Below are 17,573 nucleotides of genomic sequence, written 5' to 3'. Positions count from 1 at the left end.
ACCATCCGCTTCTCTCTCCTCCTTCCATCCACTCCCCCCAAGCCCCCTGCCTAAGTTGGATGATGCTCATGCAATCTCTCCATCTCTGATAGGAGGCAAAAAAGTAGAAGAGAGGGTGGGAGTGGTCACAGATGGAGCAGTGGATATGTCCTCAAATAACCCACTGAGGTTGGAGCCAGGTGCACAGCTGTCCTGTGCTTGCTGCCCTGGGGCTCTGGACTGGAAGTCACCAAGAAGTGGGCCTGTGTTTGCCTGTCCGTGCCTATGATGGGACAAGGGTCTTGGGTGACCATCATTAACCTAGTCAGGGAGAGAATATCAGATGGCTCCTTCAGTAACCGGAAGGCTCCTCTCCCTTGGCTCCTAGAGGAACCTTTCCTTCGTGGCTTGTTGGATCTTTGGTCTCTATATCCTCCAAGCAATGAGTAGGAAACTTAGGGGACACCTGAGGGGTTTCCAAGGTCCAGCAGGGGATGGGAGGAGAAGGAAGGATTCCTCGGGGCAAGAACGTGGCAACTATTGACATGAGTATAGGTCTACAACCCCTTACCAAACCTCAAAGAGCCAGATGTGATTCTGAATTTAGAAAGTTTCCCATTTTAGAAAGGTATTATGGTGTGTACACCACAGATTATGTAACATCCCCAAGTGGGGTCTGGAGCTGCCTTACATGATCAAATGCATTGACATTTCTGCTGTGCAATGTATGAATATCCACAGTAAATGGGACAAAAGCTATAAAAAGCTTCATCTCTGTTCAGATTAAGTGTTGGTCGCCACATGAAGAAAGATTCGGTTTCCATGTTTTTCTTGGATTTCAGAATTGCAGATAAGGGATGGCAGGCCTCCATTCCCAGTTTCCTCTCTCCTGCCTTGGGGTGGGGGATTGGGGGGCATCTTAAGGAAGAGTCTGTTCTTCCAAGTGGTAAGAGAGGCATATAGATGGGTGTGATCTATGGCTCTCTCTTGTGACTATTAGGGGCAAGTCCTGATTTTGATTTAATAATTGTTAAATTATAAAAATAATACCTTACCACTTTAAAACAAATCAAACAAGGGCACCTGGGTGGCTCAGCAGTTGAGTGTCTGCCTTCGGCTCAGGGCGTGATCCTGGGGTCCTGGGATTGAGTCCTGCATCAGGCTTCTGCAAGGAGCCTGCTTCTCCCTCTGCTATGTCTCTGCCTCTCTCTGTGTCTCTGATGAGTAAATAAATAAAATATTTAATAAAATAAATACATACATAAATCAAACAAAATAAGTTTTAAAAAATACACTTATATATACATATGTATAAACGGAGAGGCCCCTACATCTGGTTTATTGATGTTTTGTTTGTTTTTACATAAATGGGGTCATGCTGGACATTACTGGTGCCCACCCCGCATCCCCTGCTCGCTCTTTTCACTTACCTCTATGTCTTGGGCCTCTTACAGATCAGAAGCCACAGATCCCCCAGGTTCCTATAATGGAGATGCAGAGGCCCCCAGAGAAAGGGGGGGATACAGAGAGGGTGGACTTCTTTGTAGAAGAATCTTTGCTGAATCCCTCAGAAAGGATCTCTGAATTTTAAGAAATTCTTGGGCCCCTCCAGAAACAGGCTACTTAATTACAGGGTGGTTATCTTCTCCCCAAATTCTCCCTTCCTAGAGTCCCTGAGGCTTTTTTTAGGGGAGAAGTTTCTAAGGTCACTTGGAAGAAAAGCTTCCTCCGTCATTTAAATACCTTTCAGAAATGCTGGATGAAACAAAATTAAATAGTCTGGCTTCGGCTCCAGCCCCAACACAAGCAGGCGGCTGACTGGGAAGGAGCAACAACATGCTCAGAAAGCAGCCAGGGATGGGGCCCGGGATTCTGCGACTGCCCTGGATGCTGGGGATGGTGTGCACTTGACAGTCTGGGCAGGAGCTTCTGGTCTTTTTTTTTTTTTTTTTTACCATTGACTAGTGAGCTGCCCCCCAGGGTCTTTGCCTGCTGCTAATGTCCTTCCCAGATCCCCTTTACTGACAGCTGCCCACCCTCGCCCCACCTACTGTGAGTACTTGCTGCTGAGGAAACACACCTGCCCTCACAACAGGAGATGCCTGAGAGGTTGCACCCTATCCTCTTGCTCTCACCTCCTGGGGTTGCCAGACAAAATACAGGATGCCTAGCTAAATTTAATTTCAGACAATGAATACTCTCTTAGCAGAAGGATATGCCATTCGTCGTTTATCTGAAATTCAAATTTAAGTGGGCAACTGTATCTTTATTTGCTAAATCTGGCAACCCTACAGTTGGCAGTCAATGACTGGGGAGGAGTATGATGAAGGCTTGGCCCCCTTACGTCCACGGCTGGAAGCTTGCTGGTATCGTTTATGCTCCAGGGTTCCGTGTGGGATCACCCTGAGGCCGGGTGTCAGTTGAACCCCCAACTTTGCTTAGCTTCTTTCCCTGCCTATCCTGCTTTCCTCCTCCTCCATGAGAGCTGTCCCCAATAAATTACTTCCACAAGGATCTCTGACTCATGCTTGGCCTCTGGGGACTCAAAAAACATGCCTGCTTTTTCAGTTTCCTGCTTGGAGATGATGCTCTGGGTTGCCTCCAAGAGCAACTTCCAGCCTTGTCATCCCATGGGTTCTGGGGCTTCTTCCCACCTTAGACAAATGACTTATCCTCTCTCAACTCTTTTTTTTTTTCATCTGTGAAAGGCAATAATGTGACATTGCAGGGTAAATGGGATAATGTGAGCAACCTATCTGGCAATTGGCAAGTCTCCCTAAATGGAAACAACAGCTGTCATTCCATAGCTTTTAGCTTCTGGTCATTTTCACTCCCTTTGTCCTACCTTCTCAATCTGCTGACATGAGTGGATAGGATTCCCGTGAGTCTGATGGAGACCTGTGGCTGTAATCCTACTGGGGCCTCTCTCTTGCCTTTTCTTTCAGAAGTTGTAAAAGCACCTTGGTTTTAGCAAAAGCCATTTGGCACCAGTTCACAAGGCAGGGAGGGGGAAAGCTGAGCACAGCAGGGGGAGGAAGCGTGGGCTCAGCTCTTTTCTGGGCTGCCATTTCTTCCAGGAACATAAAATACTCTCAGATCTGCCCCCAACAACTTCATTCAGAAGTGTGAGAAACACAGCGTCGGGAATGGACATCTTGAGCCAAATGACTCCACCAGTGCAATCCCGGGCAACTTTTAAAAAGATAGAGGCAGGTTCGTGTGTTATGATTTGCAGTGATGTTAAGATATATTGTGAAGAAGGGGCAGACACCCGGGTGGCTCAGTGGTTGAGCGACTGCCTCTGGCTCAGGTTGTGATTTAGGGTCCCAGGATTGAGTCCTGCATCAGGCTCCCTGCAGGGAGCCTGCTTCTCCCTCTGCCTGTGTCTCTGCCTCTCTCATGAATAAATGAATAAAATCTTGGGGGGGGGGGGAGAATAAGCAAAAGCATCCCCTACCTTATCTCTGGAAGGACAACTTAACAAAGTTGAATCAGTGGGTGCCCCTGGGGAGAAAGGCTGCCTGGGTGAGGGGTGGGAGGGAGACTTACTTTTCATTGCTTGTCCATTTATACTATTTGAAATGTATGCCAGATGCCAACAGTCTCCATTAAGAAAATAAATACAAAATTTTTGAAGATTTTATTTATTTATTCATGAGAGACACACACAGAGAGAAAGAGAGGCAGAGACACAGGCAGAGGGAGCAGCAGGCTCCATGCAGGGAGCCCGACATGGGACTCGATTCCAGGACCCCAGGATCAAGACCTGGGCCAAAGGCAGGCGCTAAACCGCTGAGCTACCCAGGGATCCCCAGAAAATAAATACAATTTAACCGGAAAACAAAAGAAAAGCAGCTCATGTCTCTTTATCACTCAAAGCTATCTCTTTTATTCTAAACTCCAAATTAATGAGGCAGCACTGAGAAAATTCAGGCAGCTTGGAAGGCACTTCATTTTCAGGGTTTGGTGCAGCAAAGTGAAAAATTATCCAAGTTCTTTGAAGTCTAAAATACATGAGCCGCTCTGGTTTTACTGGGCTGCAGGATGGGTTTGCCAGGTGGCTGGTTTGGGGGGACCCTCTCCCATCTCAGAGTGTTTCCTGAGCCAGAGACTTTACACCAACTATTTTGTCCCCACAACACTGAGGTAGGTCCTACTAATTTCTCATTTGACAGATGAGGAGGATGAATAAGTGGCAGAGGATGTATCTGAAGCGAGCGTTGGCAGTTTCTAATATATGTGCTGCCGAAGCGAGCACCGTTTTGGCAGTTTCTAAAACCCAAACTCTTTTTTTTTTTTTTTTTTTAACTCAACCTCTTTTAAGAAAAAAAAAGTGCCACTGTCTGTGGGGTCTGTGCTGATTTCCCCTACCTCTCCCCCAATCTGGAACAAGTCCTGTCTCCTCCGAGGAGGGAAGGAAGGGAAGCAGAGCCGCAGGACCGCAGAACACGACTATAGCCAAGGGCTGAAGTTGCAGGAAAGTGGAATTTTGAGAAAAGACCCAAGAGAGAAGGTCCCAGCTGACTTGGGCTCATGCTTGCCTGCTCGGGGAAGCGCTCTGCCTCCAACCCAGGCCCAGTCAGCACATGCATCTATGAACTGCTGCATTCCTTAGACACGTGGTGAGTGCCAAGCACTGGAATACAATGGTGAGTCAACAGACAGGGCTCCATCCTCATGGGGCTTCCATGCACTTTTGGCAGCTCCAGCTCCTCTCCCTCACACACCCCTGACTCATGCCACGCAACAGTATGGTGCGGTATGGGGAGCACCGTCTAGAGTCAGACCGCCTGCTCCACCACTGACAACTGGGATCCTGGGCAACTGGGATCTTGTGCCTCAGTCTCCACCTCTGTAAAATGGGCATGATCGTAGTAATAGCCACCTTGGGATTGTGCAGGGTTGCACGAGATGACATATGAAAAGCTTTTTTAAATTTTTTTTCATAGTGCCTGGCCCAAAGAAAGTACTTGATCAGTATTAGCTGTGTTGTGCCCAAGATTGCGAATCCAAGAAACCACCAAGGAGCCAGCACCGATGCAAGTACATGAGGGTTTATTAGCAAGCTCGAGCTTGGGTCCAAGTATACCTGACACAGCAGAGCAGAGACTTGGACCCCGAGGGGGGTTCCAGCTGGGTTTTTATGGGCTGGTCTAGGGGATTTCCAGAAGGGGTGGAGGAATTTCTTAAGCTGTTTTCGTTCCAGTGTGGGACTTTCTGTCTCTGTCTAGGGTGTTCTGAGCTCTGTTTTCATTCTGATATGGAATTTTCTGTCCAGGGCATTAAGCTCTGCTCTCACTCTGATATGGGGCTCTCTGTCAAGGGTGTTCTGCGGTTTTTTTTCCTGTAAAGTCCAGCTCTTAGTCACAGGGGCCTGAGATGGCTGTACTTGTGCTAACGCTAAACTTGAGGTGGAATGGCCTTGATTTTCTCAGCCTCCACAGCTGCTCTTATCATCATCATCATCATCATCATCATCATCACCATCATCCTATGCAAATACTATCTTTCACGAATACAGGGCCCTGTCTTCTTGTTCTCCGCTGTGCTCCCAGTACCTAGCACATAATAGGGGCTCAGCATGAATAAATGCATAAAGGAAACCTGGCTTACATTCGAATATATTGACCATCTGGATCTTACGTCAAGCCAGACAGATGACCTACTTTGTGCTGGGAGCCACAGGGGACATTAAGAGTGGCTGCGGTCCTTGGGACGCTTGACAGAAGATGCTCAGCAGAAGAGATGCTACATATAAAGCTGAATGAACGGATGGATGGACGGATGGACGGATGGATGGACGGATGGATGGACGGACGGATGGACGGATGGACGGACGGATGGATGGATGGATGGACGGATGGATGGACGGACGGACGGATGGATGGATGGACGGATGGACGGATGGATGGACGGACGGACGGATGGACGGACGGACGGATGGATGGATGGACGGATGGACGGATGGATGGACGGACGGATGGATGGATGGACGGATGGACGGATGGCTATATGAAGGACCATGAAGCGAGCTCCTGGAGTCCCCAACCCCGCGCCCACATTTGCTCATGGAGCTATCCCTGGAGTGGACACCAGGGGGCACTGAGCTCGGCCAGTCTCAGCTCGCGATCGGGATTCACGCCCACGTTCTTAGGAGGACGCCGCGCGGTGACGTCATATCCGCGCCTACCCGTCACGCTTCCGGGAGGGGAGGCCCCCCTCCCCCCCAAAAAAAAAAAAACCCAGACAGGAGCCGAACGTAAACATCCCCGGAGTTTCTTGGGTCTGCGGCCTGGCGTCTGCGGAGGAGCTCCAAGCTTTGGCGGATTGTTGCAGCGAGTAGAAGTCAGGCGGCGCCAGGTTAGTGCGACCGACAAGCGGGGACGCCGAAGCCCATGGCGGGGCGGCTTTTGGTCGGGCGTGAGCTCAGTCGGCCACGCCGGTGAGGTGCGTCCGTGCGCGCCAGGGGCGCATGCGCAAGGTGAGCCTGACGGCGGGCGGCGGGCGGCGGGCGGCGGGCGGCGGGCGGCCAGCGGAGGCACCTGTCCGCCGCCCAGGAGGCCGCGCGGGTCGCTGGCCGGGTCGTGTCCGCGGGCACCTGCCCCACGGGGTCTCGGCAGCAGGAGGGGCTGCGACGGGTGTGCAGAGCGCATGCGCCCGGCGCCAGGTGGGCGACCGTTAGCCGACACAGGTTGAAAACCACTGAAGTGCCCAACAGTAGGGGACTGAGCTTTTTTTTTTTTAATGATGAATTTGGTCCAAAACTTCTATAATATTGAGTGTGTGCCGTGCGGCGCGCTTGTAGGTTCCTGGGAGGCCGTAGCGAGCGAGACCGATCCGCGTGTGCTGCAGGAGGGGACGGGCGGGGGCGGGGCGGGAGTCAGTGAGCCGCGTGCTTGTGCTACAAGCTGGTAAGTGCTGGGGGGAAGGGCTGGACCCGGCACGAGGGCCGCCGGACCACGCCGCGGGGAGGAGGCGGGGGGCCCTGTGCACCCCCCCCCCCCCAGAGTGATCCCAGCCAGCGGAGAGCCCGGGAGCAGCGCGGAGGCGGGAGCGGGCGCTCAGCTGTGCCGAGAGCCCTGCAGGGCCCGAGGGCCTCGGGGTTTACTCTGAGTTAGAAGGACCGTTGCGAAGTTTTTTTTGTTTGTTTGTTTGTTTGTTTGTTTTTTATTCATGAGAGAGAGAGACGGGGGCAGAGACACAGGCAGAGGGAGAAGCAGGCTCCACGCAGGGAGCCCGACGTGGGACTCGACCCCGGGTCTCCAGGGTCACGCCCTGGGCTGCAGGCAGATGCTCAACCGCTGAGCCACCCGGGCTGCCCCCTTTGCAAGGTTTTTGAGCAGAGGAACGGCCCGGGCTTGACTAGGTTGTAACTGGTTACCTCTGGCGGCTGTAGCGACTAGATGGGGGCGGAGGGAGGTTGGTGGGAGGAGGTGGAAGCAGGGACGCGTACCACCAATGGGTCACTTAACGGGCGGGGACGGTGACCGGAGCTGTGGCAGTGCTTTCGCGGCCGTGAGCCTTGGCAGGTTTGCCGGGCTGTGTGCAGAGCCCTCAGCCATCCTCTAACCCCAGGACAGCCTGCAGGCAGCGATACTGTCTCTGCGTCTGGGCCTCCGGAGGACGTGGAGGTGACTGCTCCGTAAACAGGTGTTCCTTAAGCCTTTTTTTTTTTTTTTTTTTTTGTAAAATATACATAAGGAAAGATTTACCGTTTTAGGGACCCCTGGGTCGCTCAATGATTGAGCGTCTGCCTTTGGCTCAGGTCGTGACCCGGAGGTCGGGGGATCGAGTCCCGCATCGGGCTCCTCGCAGGGAGCCTGCTTCTCCCTCTGCCTGTCTCTCTGTCTCTGTGTCACGAATAGATACATAAAATATTTATTTATTCATTCATTCATTCATTCATTCATTCATTCATGATAGACACAGAGAGAGAGAGAGAGAGAGAGAGAGAGAGAGAGGGGCAGAGACACAGGCAGAGGAGAAGCAGGCTCCACGCCAGGAGCCGGCCGCGGGAATCGTTCCCGGGACTCCAGGATCAGGTCCTGGGCCAAAGGCAAGCGCTACACCGCTGAGCCACCTAGGGATCCCTAAATAAAATCTTTGAAAAAAAGACTATTTTTTTTAAGTGTACAGTTCTTTGGCATTAAGTACCTTAACGCTGCTGGGCAACCATTGTGACCGTTCATTTCCAGAATACACAAGTCTTGATTGTTACTGGCATCCTGAGCCCCAGGCCCAATCTCAGTCTCTTACCTCAGGCAGCCAACTCCACCAAGGCTGACCGTAAATCTTAAAAAAAAAAAAAAAAAAAAAAAAAAAAACCACCTATCCTGTGCCAGACAATGGATGAAGTGATGGAGCGTCCTGTTCTCCCCACCCTTCTAGTCAGGAAGGGCTCTAATGATTGGAAAAGAATCATCAGGTGCTTATTTCTGCAGTCTTGAGACCAAAGATACCCTTGAACATATAGGCTTAGTACTTCTCACCATTCAGTAGGTGTCACTGAATGCCTACTCTCTGCCAGATACAGTAACTGTTCGTGGTGTGTTTTTGTTTTTGTTTTTTTGGTTTTTTTTTACTGTTCATGTTTTTAAGTGGATGCTTGGATGTAGCTCCTTGACCATGACTTTTTTTTTAGATATTTTTTATATATTCATGAGCAACATAGAGAGAGGGGCAGAGACACAGGCAGAGGGAGAAGCAGGCTCCATGCAGGGAGCCTGACGTGGGACTTGATCCCGGGACTCAAGGATCGTGCCCTGGGCCGACGGCGGCGCTAAACCACTGGGCCACCAGGGCTGCCCGACTCTGACTTTTCATTTTCTCTGAGGATATATATCATCTAGGAGTGGTTGGAACTGGGCCTGATGCAGAGGTTTTTTAAATGCTGGTTTACAGCTCTGTGACCTTGGCTAAGTCCCTTTCCCTGGTTGGACCTCAATTTCCTGGTTGCTTTAGTGAGGAACCAGATATAGAACAAATAGACAATATTAAGAGATTGCATAACAAGGGAATATGACTTAGAACAAGGAGTCAAAAAGAAGGCTTTCTTGAGCAGGTGAAATTCTTAGAAGAGGTGCACTATAAGCTAAAATTCAAAGGATGAGTAGGGGCTCTCCAGAGAGAGAGTGAGGTAGGAGTGGAGCCAATGACGGGGATTCTCCACAGGGGGATCAGCATATTCTGAATTCTTGAAAGATCTAGCTCTACTAGAAATGACATTGAAGGCACCTGGGTGGCTCAGTCCATTAAGTGTCCACCTTGTGCTCAAGTCATGATCCTAGGGTCCTGGGATTGAGCCCCACATCAGGCTCCCTGCTCCGTGGAGGAGCCTGCTTCTCCCTCCCCCTCTGCCCCTGCTTGTGTTCTCTGTCTCTCATGAATAAATAAGATCTGGGAAAGAAAGAAAAAAAAAAAAAAGAAATGGCAATGAGCACCCATTCTAGGAATTCCTCTTCTCAAACCCCTTGCTCAGTCTTTTGGGGGGGGCTACCAAACAGCTCTGTGTAGACCTGGCCTTCAGACAGAGAACAGGCATGAGATGGCATACCTGAACTACCACCTCTCATTCACTTGTTCATGGTCTGTGTTGACAGAATAAATTAGATCCTGGATTTTATAACTATGCTTTTTTTTTTTTTTTTTTGGTATTAGAAGGCATCATAGCAGAGTGATTTTGAGGGGGCTTAGGAGTGGCTAGAATCTGTGTGCCCTTGGGCAAGTATTCCTTTGCCATGCCTCACTGCCTTCAAAAAGGAGGCGGGGAGTGGGAATATAGCCTTTACTTCATGGGATCGTTTTGAAGACTTAAGACCCTTTAAGGTATGTGAAGTGTTTATTAGCAAAGAGCCGGGTACTTAGGAAAAATGTTCATTGGGATTGTGTTATTAGAATTTAAGAGTACAACAGTCTGGCATATATAAAATTTAGAAACTTTCATTGTGTCTGTATGGGTAAATTTGATTTGACCAGGGGGATCCCTGGGTGGCTTAGCAGTTGAGCATCTGCCTTTGACTCAGGGAGTGATCTCAGGGTCTGGGATCAAGTCCCACATCAGGCTCTTGCAGAGAGCCTGCTTCCCCCTCTGCCTATGTCTCTGCCTCTCTCTGTCTCTCTCTCTCTGTCTCTCATGAATGGATAAATAAAATCTTTTAAAAAAAATTGATTTGACCAGAATTAGATGATTTACTATACTAGAAGTTCTTTTAAAAACCAAATGGGGAGGGATCCCTGGGTGGCGCAGCGGTTTAGCGCCTGCCTTTGGCCCAGGGCGCGATCCTGGAGACCCGGGATCGAATCCCACGTCGGGCTTCTGGTGCATGGAGCCTGCTTCTCCCTCTGCCTGTGTCTCTGCCTCTGTCTCCCTCTCTCTCTCTCTCTCTCTGTGACTATCATAAATAAATAAAAATTAAAAAAAATACTAAAAAACAAACAAAAAACCAAATGGGGAAAAAATAAATAAAAATAAAAAAATGAAAACCAAATGGGTCAAGGGACACCTGGGTGGCTCGGCAGTTGAGCATCTGCCTTTGGCTCAGGGTGTGATCCAGGGATGGAGTCCCACATCAGGCTCCCTGCAGTGAGCCTGCTTCTCCCTCTGCCTATGTCCCTGCGTCTCTTTCTGTGAATGAATATATAAGTAAAAATTTTAAAAAAACAACAACAACCAAATGAGTAAAAAAAAATAAAAACAAACAAGGGGCAACTGACTGATTCAGTCCAAGGAACATGTGACTCTTAATGTCAGAGTCATGAGTTCGAGCCCCATGTTGGGTGCAGAGATTACTTAAATAAATCAACTTAAAAGAAAAAAATCAATTGGGTTGTGTTTCCTGGCTGGCTCAGTTGGTAGAGCATGCAGCATTTGATCTCAGGGTTGTGAGTTGAAGCTGCACACTGGGTGTAGAGCTTACTTTTAAAAAATTCCAAATGGGTCAATTTCTCATTTAAAAAATCAGTAAAAGGGATCCCTGGGTGGCGCAGCAGTTTGGCGCCTGCTTTTGGCCCAGGGTGCGATCCTGGAGACCCGGGATCGAATCCCACGTCGGGCTCCCGGTGCATGGAGCCTGCTTCTCCCTCTGCCTGTGTCTCTGCCTCTCTCTCTCTCTCTCTCTCTGTGTGACTATCATAAATAAAAAATAAATAAATAAATAAAAAATAAAAAATCAGTAAAAAATAGGCTGTACTTTGCTAATTTCTAGCCCTCTTGACAATTTCTAGATGTGGTCAGCTTTGGACAAGATGCCAGCTCCAGCCACCACATATGAAAGAATAGTTTACAGAAATCCCTCTGAGCACCACTATATGAAAGTCTGCCTGTAAGTTCAGTCTCCTGAATTCTATTTTCGATTACTTTTTATGAATCTGAATAGTATGAAATTTAATAAATTTTTTTTTCTTTTTAATGTTTTTACAGAGAATTTCAAGATCATGGGGTTGGATTGAATGTTGCACAGTTCAAACAGCTGCTTATTTCAGCCTTAAAGGACCTGTTTGGGGAGGTATGAACCATTGATAGATTGACCACTCCTAAGATCTTTCTAAGAAATACTAAAACAGGGGTGCCTGGGTGGTTCAGTTGGTTGGATGTCTGCTTCAGCTCAGGTTGTTATCCCAGGGTCCTGGGATTCAGCCCCAAGTTGGGCTCCCTGCTCAGTGGAGAACCTTCTTCTCCCTCTGCCTGTCATTCCCCCTGCTGGGCTATCTTTCAAATAAATAAAATCTTAAAAAAAAAAAAAAAAAAAAGGAAGTACTAAAACAATGCTTTTCCAAGTAATTGTGTTTTTTTTTTAATTTTTATTTATTTATGATAGTCACACAGAGAGAGAGAGGCAGAGACACAGGCAGAGAGAGAAGCAGGCTCCATGCACCAGGAGCCTGACGTGGGATTCGATCCCGGGTCTCCAGGATCGCGCCCTGGGCCAAAGGCAGGCGCCAAACCGCTGCGCCACCCAGGGATCCCTAAGTAATTGTTTTAAAACCATATTTGAAATTGCCAAAGCAGACTTTCAGAAATAATGAATTCTGAGTAGATTTGTTCTGATATGCCTTCTATTTGACCAGGAACTTGTTACACAGATGTTTTAGTGTAGTTCTACTCACGGTATGGTCCAGACTAGCAACCTGCAGGCAGTTCTTTGGTCTGGTTTTGTTTTTAAGATTTTATTTATTTATTTAGGGAGAGAGAGTGTATGAGAAGCGGGTGGGTAGCAGGGGCAGAGGGAGAAGGGGAGAGAGAACCCCAAGCAGACCCCATGCTGAGTGTGGAGCCCAGTGTGGGGCTTGATCTCATGACTGCAAGATCACGGCTATAAATTAAGAGTCGGGCACTTAACTGACTGAACTACCCTGGCCCCCTATGCAAACAGTTTGTTGTCTATTGTGAAGATTTGTGACTCACACCAGAATCAGCACACCACTTCCTTTGCTTAGAAATTCTCCTTATGCAAAAATCGAGCTGAATTATCAGAAGAGCATGCAGCTGTTGATCTCAGGGTTGTGAGTTTGAGCCCCACATCAATGTACTAAAAAAAAAATGTAAATAACTTAAAAAAAAAATTAAGCTGGGCAGCCGAGTGGCTCAGCGGTTTAGCGCTGCCTTCAGCCTAGGGTGTGATCCTGGAGACCTGGGATTGAGTCCCACGTGAGGCGCTGCATGGACCTGCTTCTCCCTCTGTCTGTGTCTCTGCCTCTCTCTCTTTCTCTCTGTCTCATGAATAAATAAATAAAATCTTAAAAAAAAAACTAAGCTGAACTAAATATGCTTAGTGATATTGTCGATTTACATTGTGATACAGCCTCTTATTTTGTTGCAGATCAGCACATTGAGGAGTCCTGTTTTAGCATTTACTTGAAAATAAGTAGAATTTTAGGAGGGAACAAAGATAGATGATTCAGGAAATTATTTCCTGACTGATACGTTTTATCAAATCAGGAAATTATTTCCTGATTCGTATGTTTTATCAAATCAAAATCTGGTAAGCATCGCATTAAACACATACTCCACAACAGGCTCAGTTAAGAGAATGAAAATCCAGATTACAAATGGGAAAACTGGTTGCAAACTACGTATCTAAAATATAAAAAGAATGCTCAGAACTCAATTGTAAAAAAAAAACAAAACATTCCAGTTAGAAAATGAGTAAAAGGCACAAATAGACATTTCACTAAAAGGATGTTCTGTTGGCAAAGAAGCATGTGAATGAAAAGATATTCAACATTATTGGCCATTAGGGAAATGCACATTAAAAACACAGTGAGGTTCAGACAACAATCACAACAATAGCAAAACACAATGAGATGGCTCCTGGCTGGCTGGTTGGTGTATCATGTGACTCTTGGTTCCTTGATCTCTTGGGTTGTGAGTTTGAGCCCCACGTTGGATGTCAAAATTACTTAAAAATAAAATCTTTAAAAAACGAGTAAATAAAAAATAAAAACACAGTGAACTAGCACTACACACCTAGCAGGACAACTGAAATTAAAAAATAATAATGAGGGATCCCTGGGTGGCACAGCGGTTTGGTGCCTGCCTTTGGCCCAGGGCGCGATCCTGGAGATCCGGGATCGAGTCCCACGTCGGGCTCCCGGTGCATGGAGCCTGCTTCTCCCTCTGCCTGTGTCTCTGCCTCTCTCTCTCTCTCTCTCTCTGTGTGACTATCATAAATAAAAAAATTAAAATTAAAATTAAAAAAAAAATGATAACACTAAATGCTGGCAAGGATGCAAAGAAACTGGATCACTAGTGGAATGTTAAATGGCACAGCCACTTTGGAACACCATTTGACAGTTTCTAAAGACAACTAGACATGCATCTACTGTTACTACCCAGCAGTTACCCACCTGGGCATTTCTCCCAAAGAAGTGGAAACTTAGGTTCAACAAAACTTGTGTATGAGTGTTCATTTGTTCAGCTTTATTTGTTGTTTTGTTTTAAAGATTTATTTATTTATTCATGATACACCTAGAGAGAGAGAGGCAGAGGCACAGGAGGAGAGAGAAGCAGGCTCCATGCCAGGAGCCCGACGCGGGACATGATCCTGGAGTCCCGGGACTCCAGGATTGCACCCTGGGCCAAAGGCAGGCGCTAAACCGCTGAGCCACCCAGGGATCCCCTAGCAGCTTTATTTGTAAGAGCCCAAAAGAAATAATATGTCCTACAGTGAGTAAATAAAGAACATTCATGAACTATTCATACAATAGAATATACTCAATAATAAAAAGGAACAAACTATAGATACAGATAATAACAATCTCTGGAGAATTATGCTAAGTGAAAAAGTTAGTCCCCAAAGGTAACATTCTGAAGGATACCATTTGTGTAGTGCACCTGAAATAACATAATTCTATAATCTGGAGAAAGATTCGTGGTTAGAGATTGGGGAGGAGTGGGTGTGACTATAAACACAGAAGGAGAGAGCCGTGTGGTGATGGTATAATTCTTTATCTTGATTGTGGTGGTGGTTGCATGAAACTCCCTATGTGGTAGAATTGCATAGAACTACGCATGCACACACACAAATGCACCAACAAATATTGAGTGCATGTATAACTGGTAAAATCTGAATGAACTCTGGTTTATCAATTTTAGGTTTTGGGTTTGATATTATATTACTAGGGGAGGCTTCATGAAGGGTGCGTAGAACCTTCGCATAAATTTCTTTGCAACCTCCTGAGACTCTGATTTTTTAAAATAGAAAGTTTAAGAAAATAGCATGTACCTTCTCTGTGTCAGGTATAAAACTTGCTTCCTGAGGATGTGGCTGTAAACAGGCAGGGGCTCTGCCTCATAGATGAATGGTCTTGATTATTTTAGTAGAATACTATGTTGAGGGGCAGCCTGGGTGGCTCAGCGGTTTAGCACCGCCTTCAGTCCAGGTCATGATCCTGGAGACCCAGGATCGAGTCCCATGTCAGGCTTCCTGCATGAAGCCTGCTTCTCCATCTGCCTGTGTCTCTGCCTCTCTCTCTCTCTCTCTGTGTGTGTGTGTCTCATGAATAAATAAATAAAATCTAAAAAAAAAAAAATACCATGTTGAGGACCCCTGGATGGCTCAGTCAAGTGTCTGCCTTCAGCTCAGGTCATGATCTCAAGGTCCTGGGATCAAGTCCCACATTGGGTTCCCTGCTCTGTGGGGAGCCTGCATCTCCCTCTGCCAATCTCTGTCTCTCATAAATAAATAAAATCTTTAAGAAATCTTGTTGAACAATTAATGGCAAGAATGATGAGTATTATAAGAGAGGAAGTATATGGTTCCTGTATGTGAAGGAGCATAGCAAACAATTGAGCTTAATCTTGGGGATCAGGAATGGAACTTTCTACTTTTTAACCCTGAGATCAAAAAGTCTCATGCTCTACAACTGAGCCAGCCAGGTGCCCCCAGGGATGGGACAACTTAAAAAATGACTTAATGGTGAAGAGTCATTAACAATATGAAGAGCTACAGGAAGAACATTCCAGACGGGGAATTGTAAATAAGCAGGCTCAGGACTATAGCACCACTAATAAAATATTGCCTTTTTGGAGGAGAAAAGCAGTTCACAGAATTAGTTATTAGACTTTAAGAATAGTGCTGATAGGCGCCCTGCTGGCTCAGTCAGTACAGCATGTGACTCTTGATCTCAGGATTGTGAGTTTGGGCCCCACACTGGGTCTAGAGATTATTTTTAAAAATAAAGAATAGTGATAATAATGGTCTGCTAATAGTATTATTCCATACTTAGGTTGCTGCAGCCTTACCTTTGGACGTCCTAACCTATGAAGAGAAGACCTTGTCAGCCATCTTGAGGATATGTAGCAGGTATGACAGACACAGGCACATTTGTAGTACAACAGGGCAGAGAGACAATGGAGAAATAAAGCAAAACTGCTCTTCTCTGAGTATGAGAAGAGTTTTGCTCTGAGCAGCTTTTGGAAATTTAAACTGGGAAGGATGAATATTTATCTAGCAGGAACTTAAACTATCCAGAGCAAAACTCTTTGCTTACAACTGTAGGGTTTCCCAATTGCTGGTCATGGGTGCAAACTCAAAAATGTGTATTTTATTTTATTTTATTTTATTTTATTTTATTTTATTTTATTTTATTTATTTTATTTATTTTATTTATTTTATTTTTTTTATTTTTTTATTTTATTTATTTTATTTTATTTTATTATTTTATTTTATTCTATTTTATTTTATTATTTTAAGATTTTATTTATTCATGAGAGACAGAAAGAGGCAGAGACAGGCAGAGGGAGAAGCAGGCTCCATAAAGTTTTCTCGGGGTACCTGGGTGGCTCAGTGGTTGAGTGTCTGTCTTCAGCTCAGGTCGTGATCTTAGGGTCCTGGGATCGAGTCCCACATTGGGCTCCCTGTGAGGAGCCTGCTTCTCCCTCCGCCTGTGTCTCTGCCTCTCTTTCTGTGTTTCTCATGAACAAATAAAATCTTTAAAAAAAATAAAGTTTTCTCATTTAGTGCTCACTTTGGCAGTACATATACTCAAGTTTCCTCATTTAGATTAGGTTTTCTGGACCTAATTTAACTATCTGGACTATCACAGAAATACCGGGGAGATGTCACAGACAAATCTTTATGCATTCTTGATCTCTCTACAGTGGTCTTGTCAAATTGTGGAGCTCTTTGACTCTATTGGGATCCTATAAAGGCAAGAAATGTGCTTTCAGAGTGATTCAGGTAAAGACTGTTCCTTCACATATTCCAAACAAGGCTGAGTAGGGATCAGACTGCTTTTTCTGGGATCCCTGGGTGGCTCAGTGGTTTGGCGCCTGCCTTTGGCCCAGGGCGCGATCCTGGAGACCCAGGATCGAATCCCACATCAGCCTGGAGCCTGATTCTGGAGCCTGCTTCTCCCTCTGCCTGTGTCTCTGCCTCTCTCTCTCTCTGTGACTATCATAAATAATAAATAAAAATAAAAAAAAACCCTGCTTTTTCTTAAGACTTATTTATTTGAGAGAGTTTGCAAGTGCATGTTGCGAGCAGGGGAGAGGGAGAGGGAAAGAATCTCAAGCAGACTCCTCTGAGCATGGAGCCCAAAGCAGGGCTCATGTCCCATTTTTGTGCTTGCAAAAATCTAGTATGGCTAACATCCAACTAGGGGCGGCGGGGAGGAATAAGGACTACGTTCTGGAAAAGTGAGAGAAAGCACTTAGATTTTAGATTGTATGGGACATGTTTGGGGGTGAAACTTGGAACTCTTGTGGAAAGGTCTTAACTTTTCATTTGTTGCTTAATGCCTAGTGCCTTAAATATTAGAACACTATGAACTTATTATGACCACTTGTGTATCTAAGGCTACCTCTAGGGATGCTCTTTAAAATGTCACTGCATCGGCTTTGCTTACCCTTTAAAACTAAGCATGTTTCTCTGCACCCTGTGTTTCAGTGCAGTTTTCTCCCCTTATTTCCCTAACTTTTTTCCTTCTCTTACAGGTTTCTCCATTTCTCCTCGCCTTATCTGGTAATAGTAGGGAACTAGTATTGGATTGAGAAGTCTTCAATTTCAAAAATACACCGCCACTCTCAAAAGCGCTTTTTGGTGACAATATGATGTTTGAAGACTGAAGCAGTCTAAAGCTCCAACTGCTGAAAT

General features: G+C 46.3%; 1 protein-coding gene across 5 annotated transcripts; it reads left to right on the top strand.

Annotated features, from left to right (window-relative positions):
• The first annotated feature begins 6,182 nt into the window (after positions 1-6,182).
• Positions 6,183-17,552, top strand: RPP14 (ribonuclease P/MRP subunit p14). 5 transcript variants are annotated; one of them, XM_077858353.1, is made up of 7 exons: positions 6,491-6,646; positions 9,637-9,804; positions 11,203-11,300; positions 11,399-11,483; positions 15,706-15,782; positions 16,580-16,658; positions 17,414-17,552. In XM_077858353.1, the coding sequence occupies exons 3-7, from the start codon at positions 11,203-11,205 to the stop codon at positions 17,468-17,470; spliced, it is 396 nt and encodes a 131-aa protein (XP_077714479.1). In that variant the 5' UTR covers positions 6,491-6,646; positions 9,637-9,804; the 3' UTR covers positions 17,471-17,552. The 5 variants fall into 5 exon arrangements, with proteins under 5 accessions (XP_077714478.1, XP_077714476.1, XP_077714479.1 ...); XM_077858352.1 differs by lacking the exons at positions 6,491-6,646; positions 9,637-9,804 and adding an exon at positions 6,183-6,339; XM_077858350.1 differs by lacking the exons at positions 6,491-6,646; positions 9,637-9,804 and adding an exon at positions 6,438-6,460.
• Positions 17,553-17,573: the final 21 nt, after the last annotated feature.

Source organism: Canis aureus, chromosome 19, assembly GCF_053574225.1.
Source record: "Canis aureus isolate CA01 chromosome 19, VMU_Caureus_v.1.0, whole genome shotgun sequence".
Classification (NCBI taxonomy): domain Eukaryota; kingdom Metazoa; phylum Chordata; class Mammalia; order Carnivora; family Canidae; genus Canis; species Canis aureus.
The sequence above is the reverse complement of the archived record's forward strand: the minus strand, read 5'-3'. Positions and strand labels throughout refer to the sequence as shown.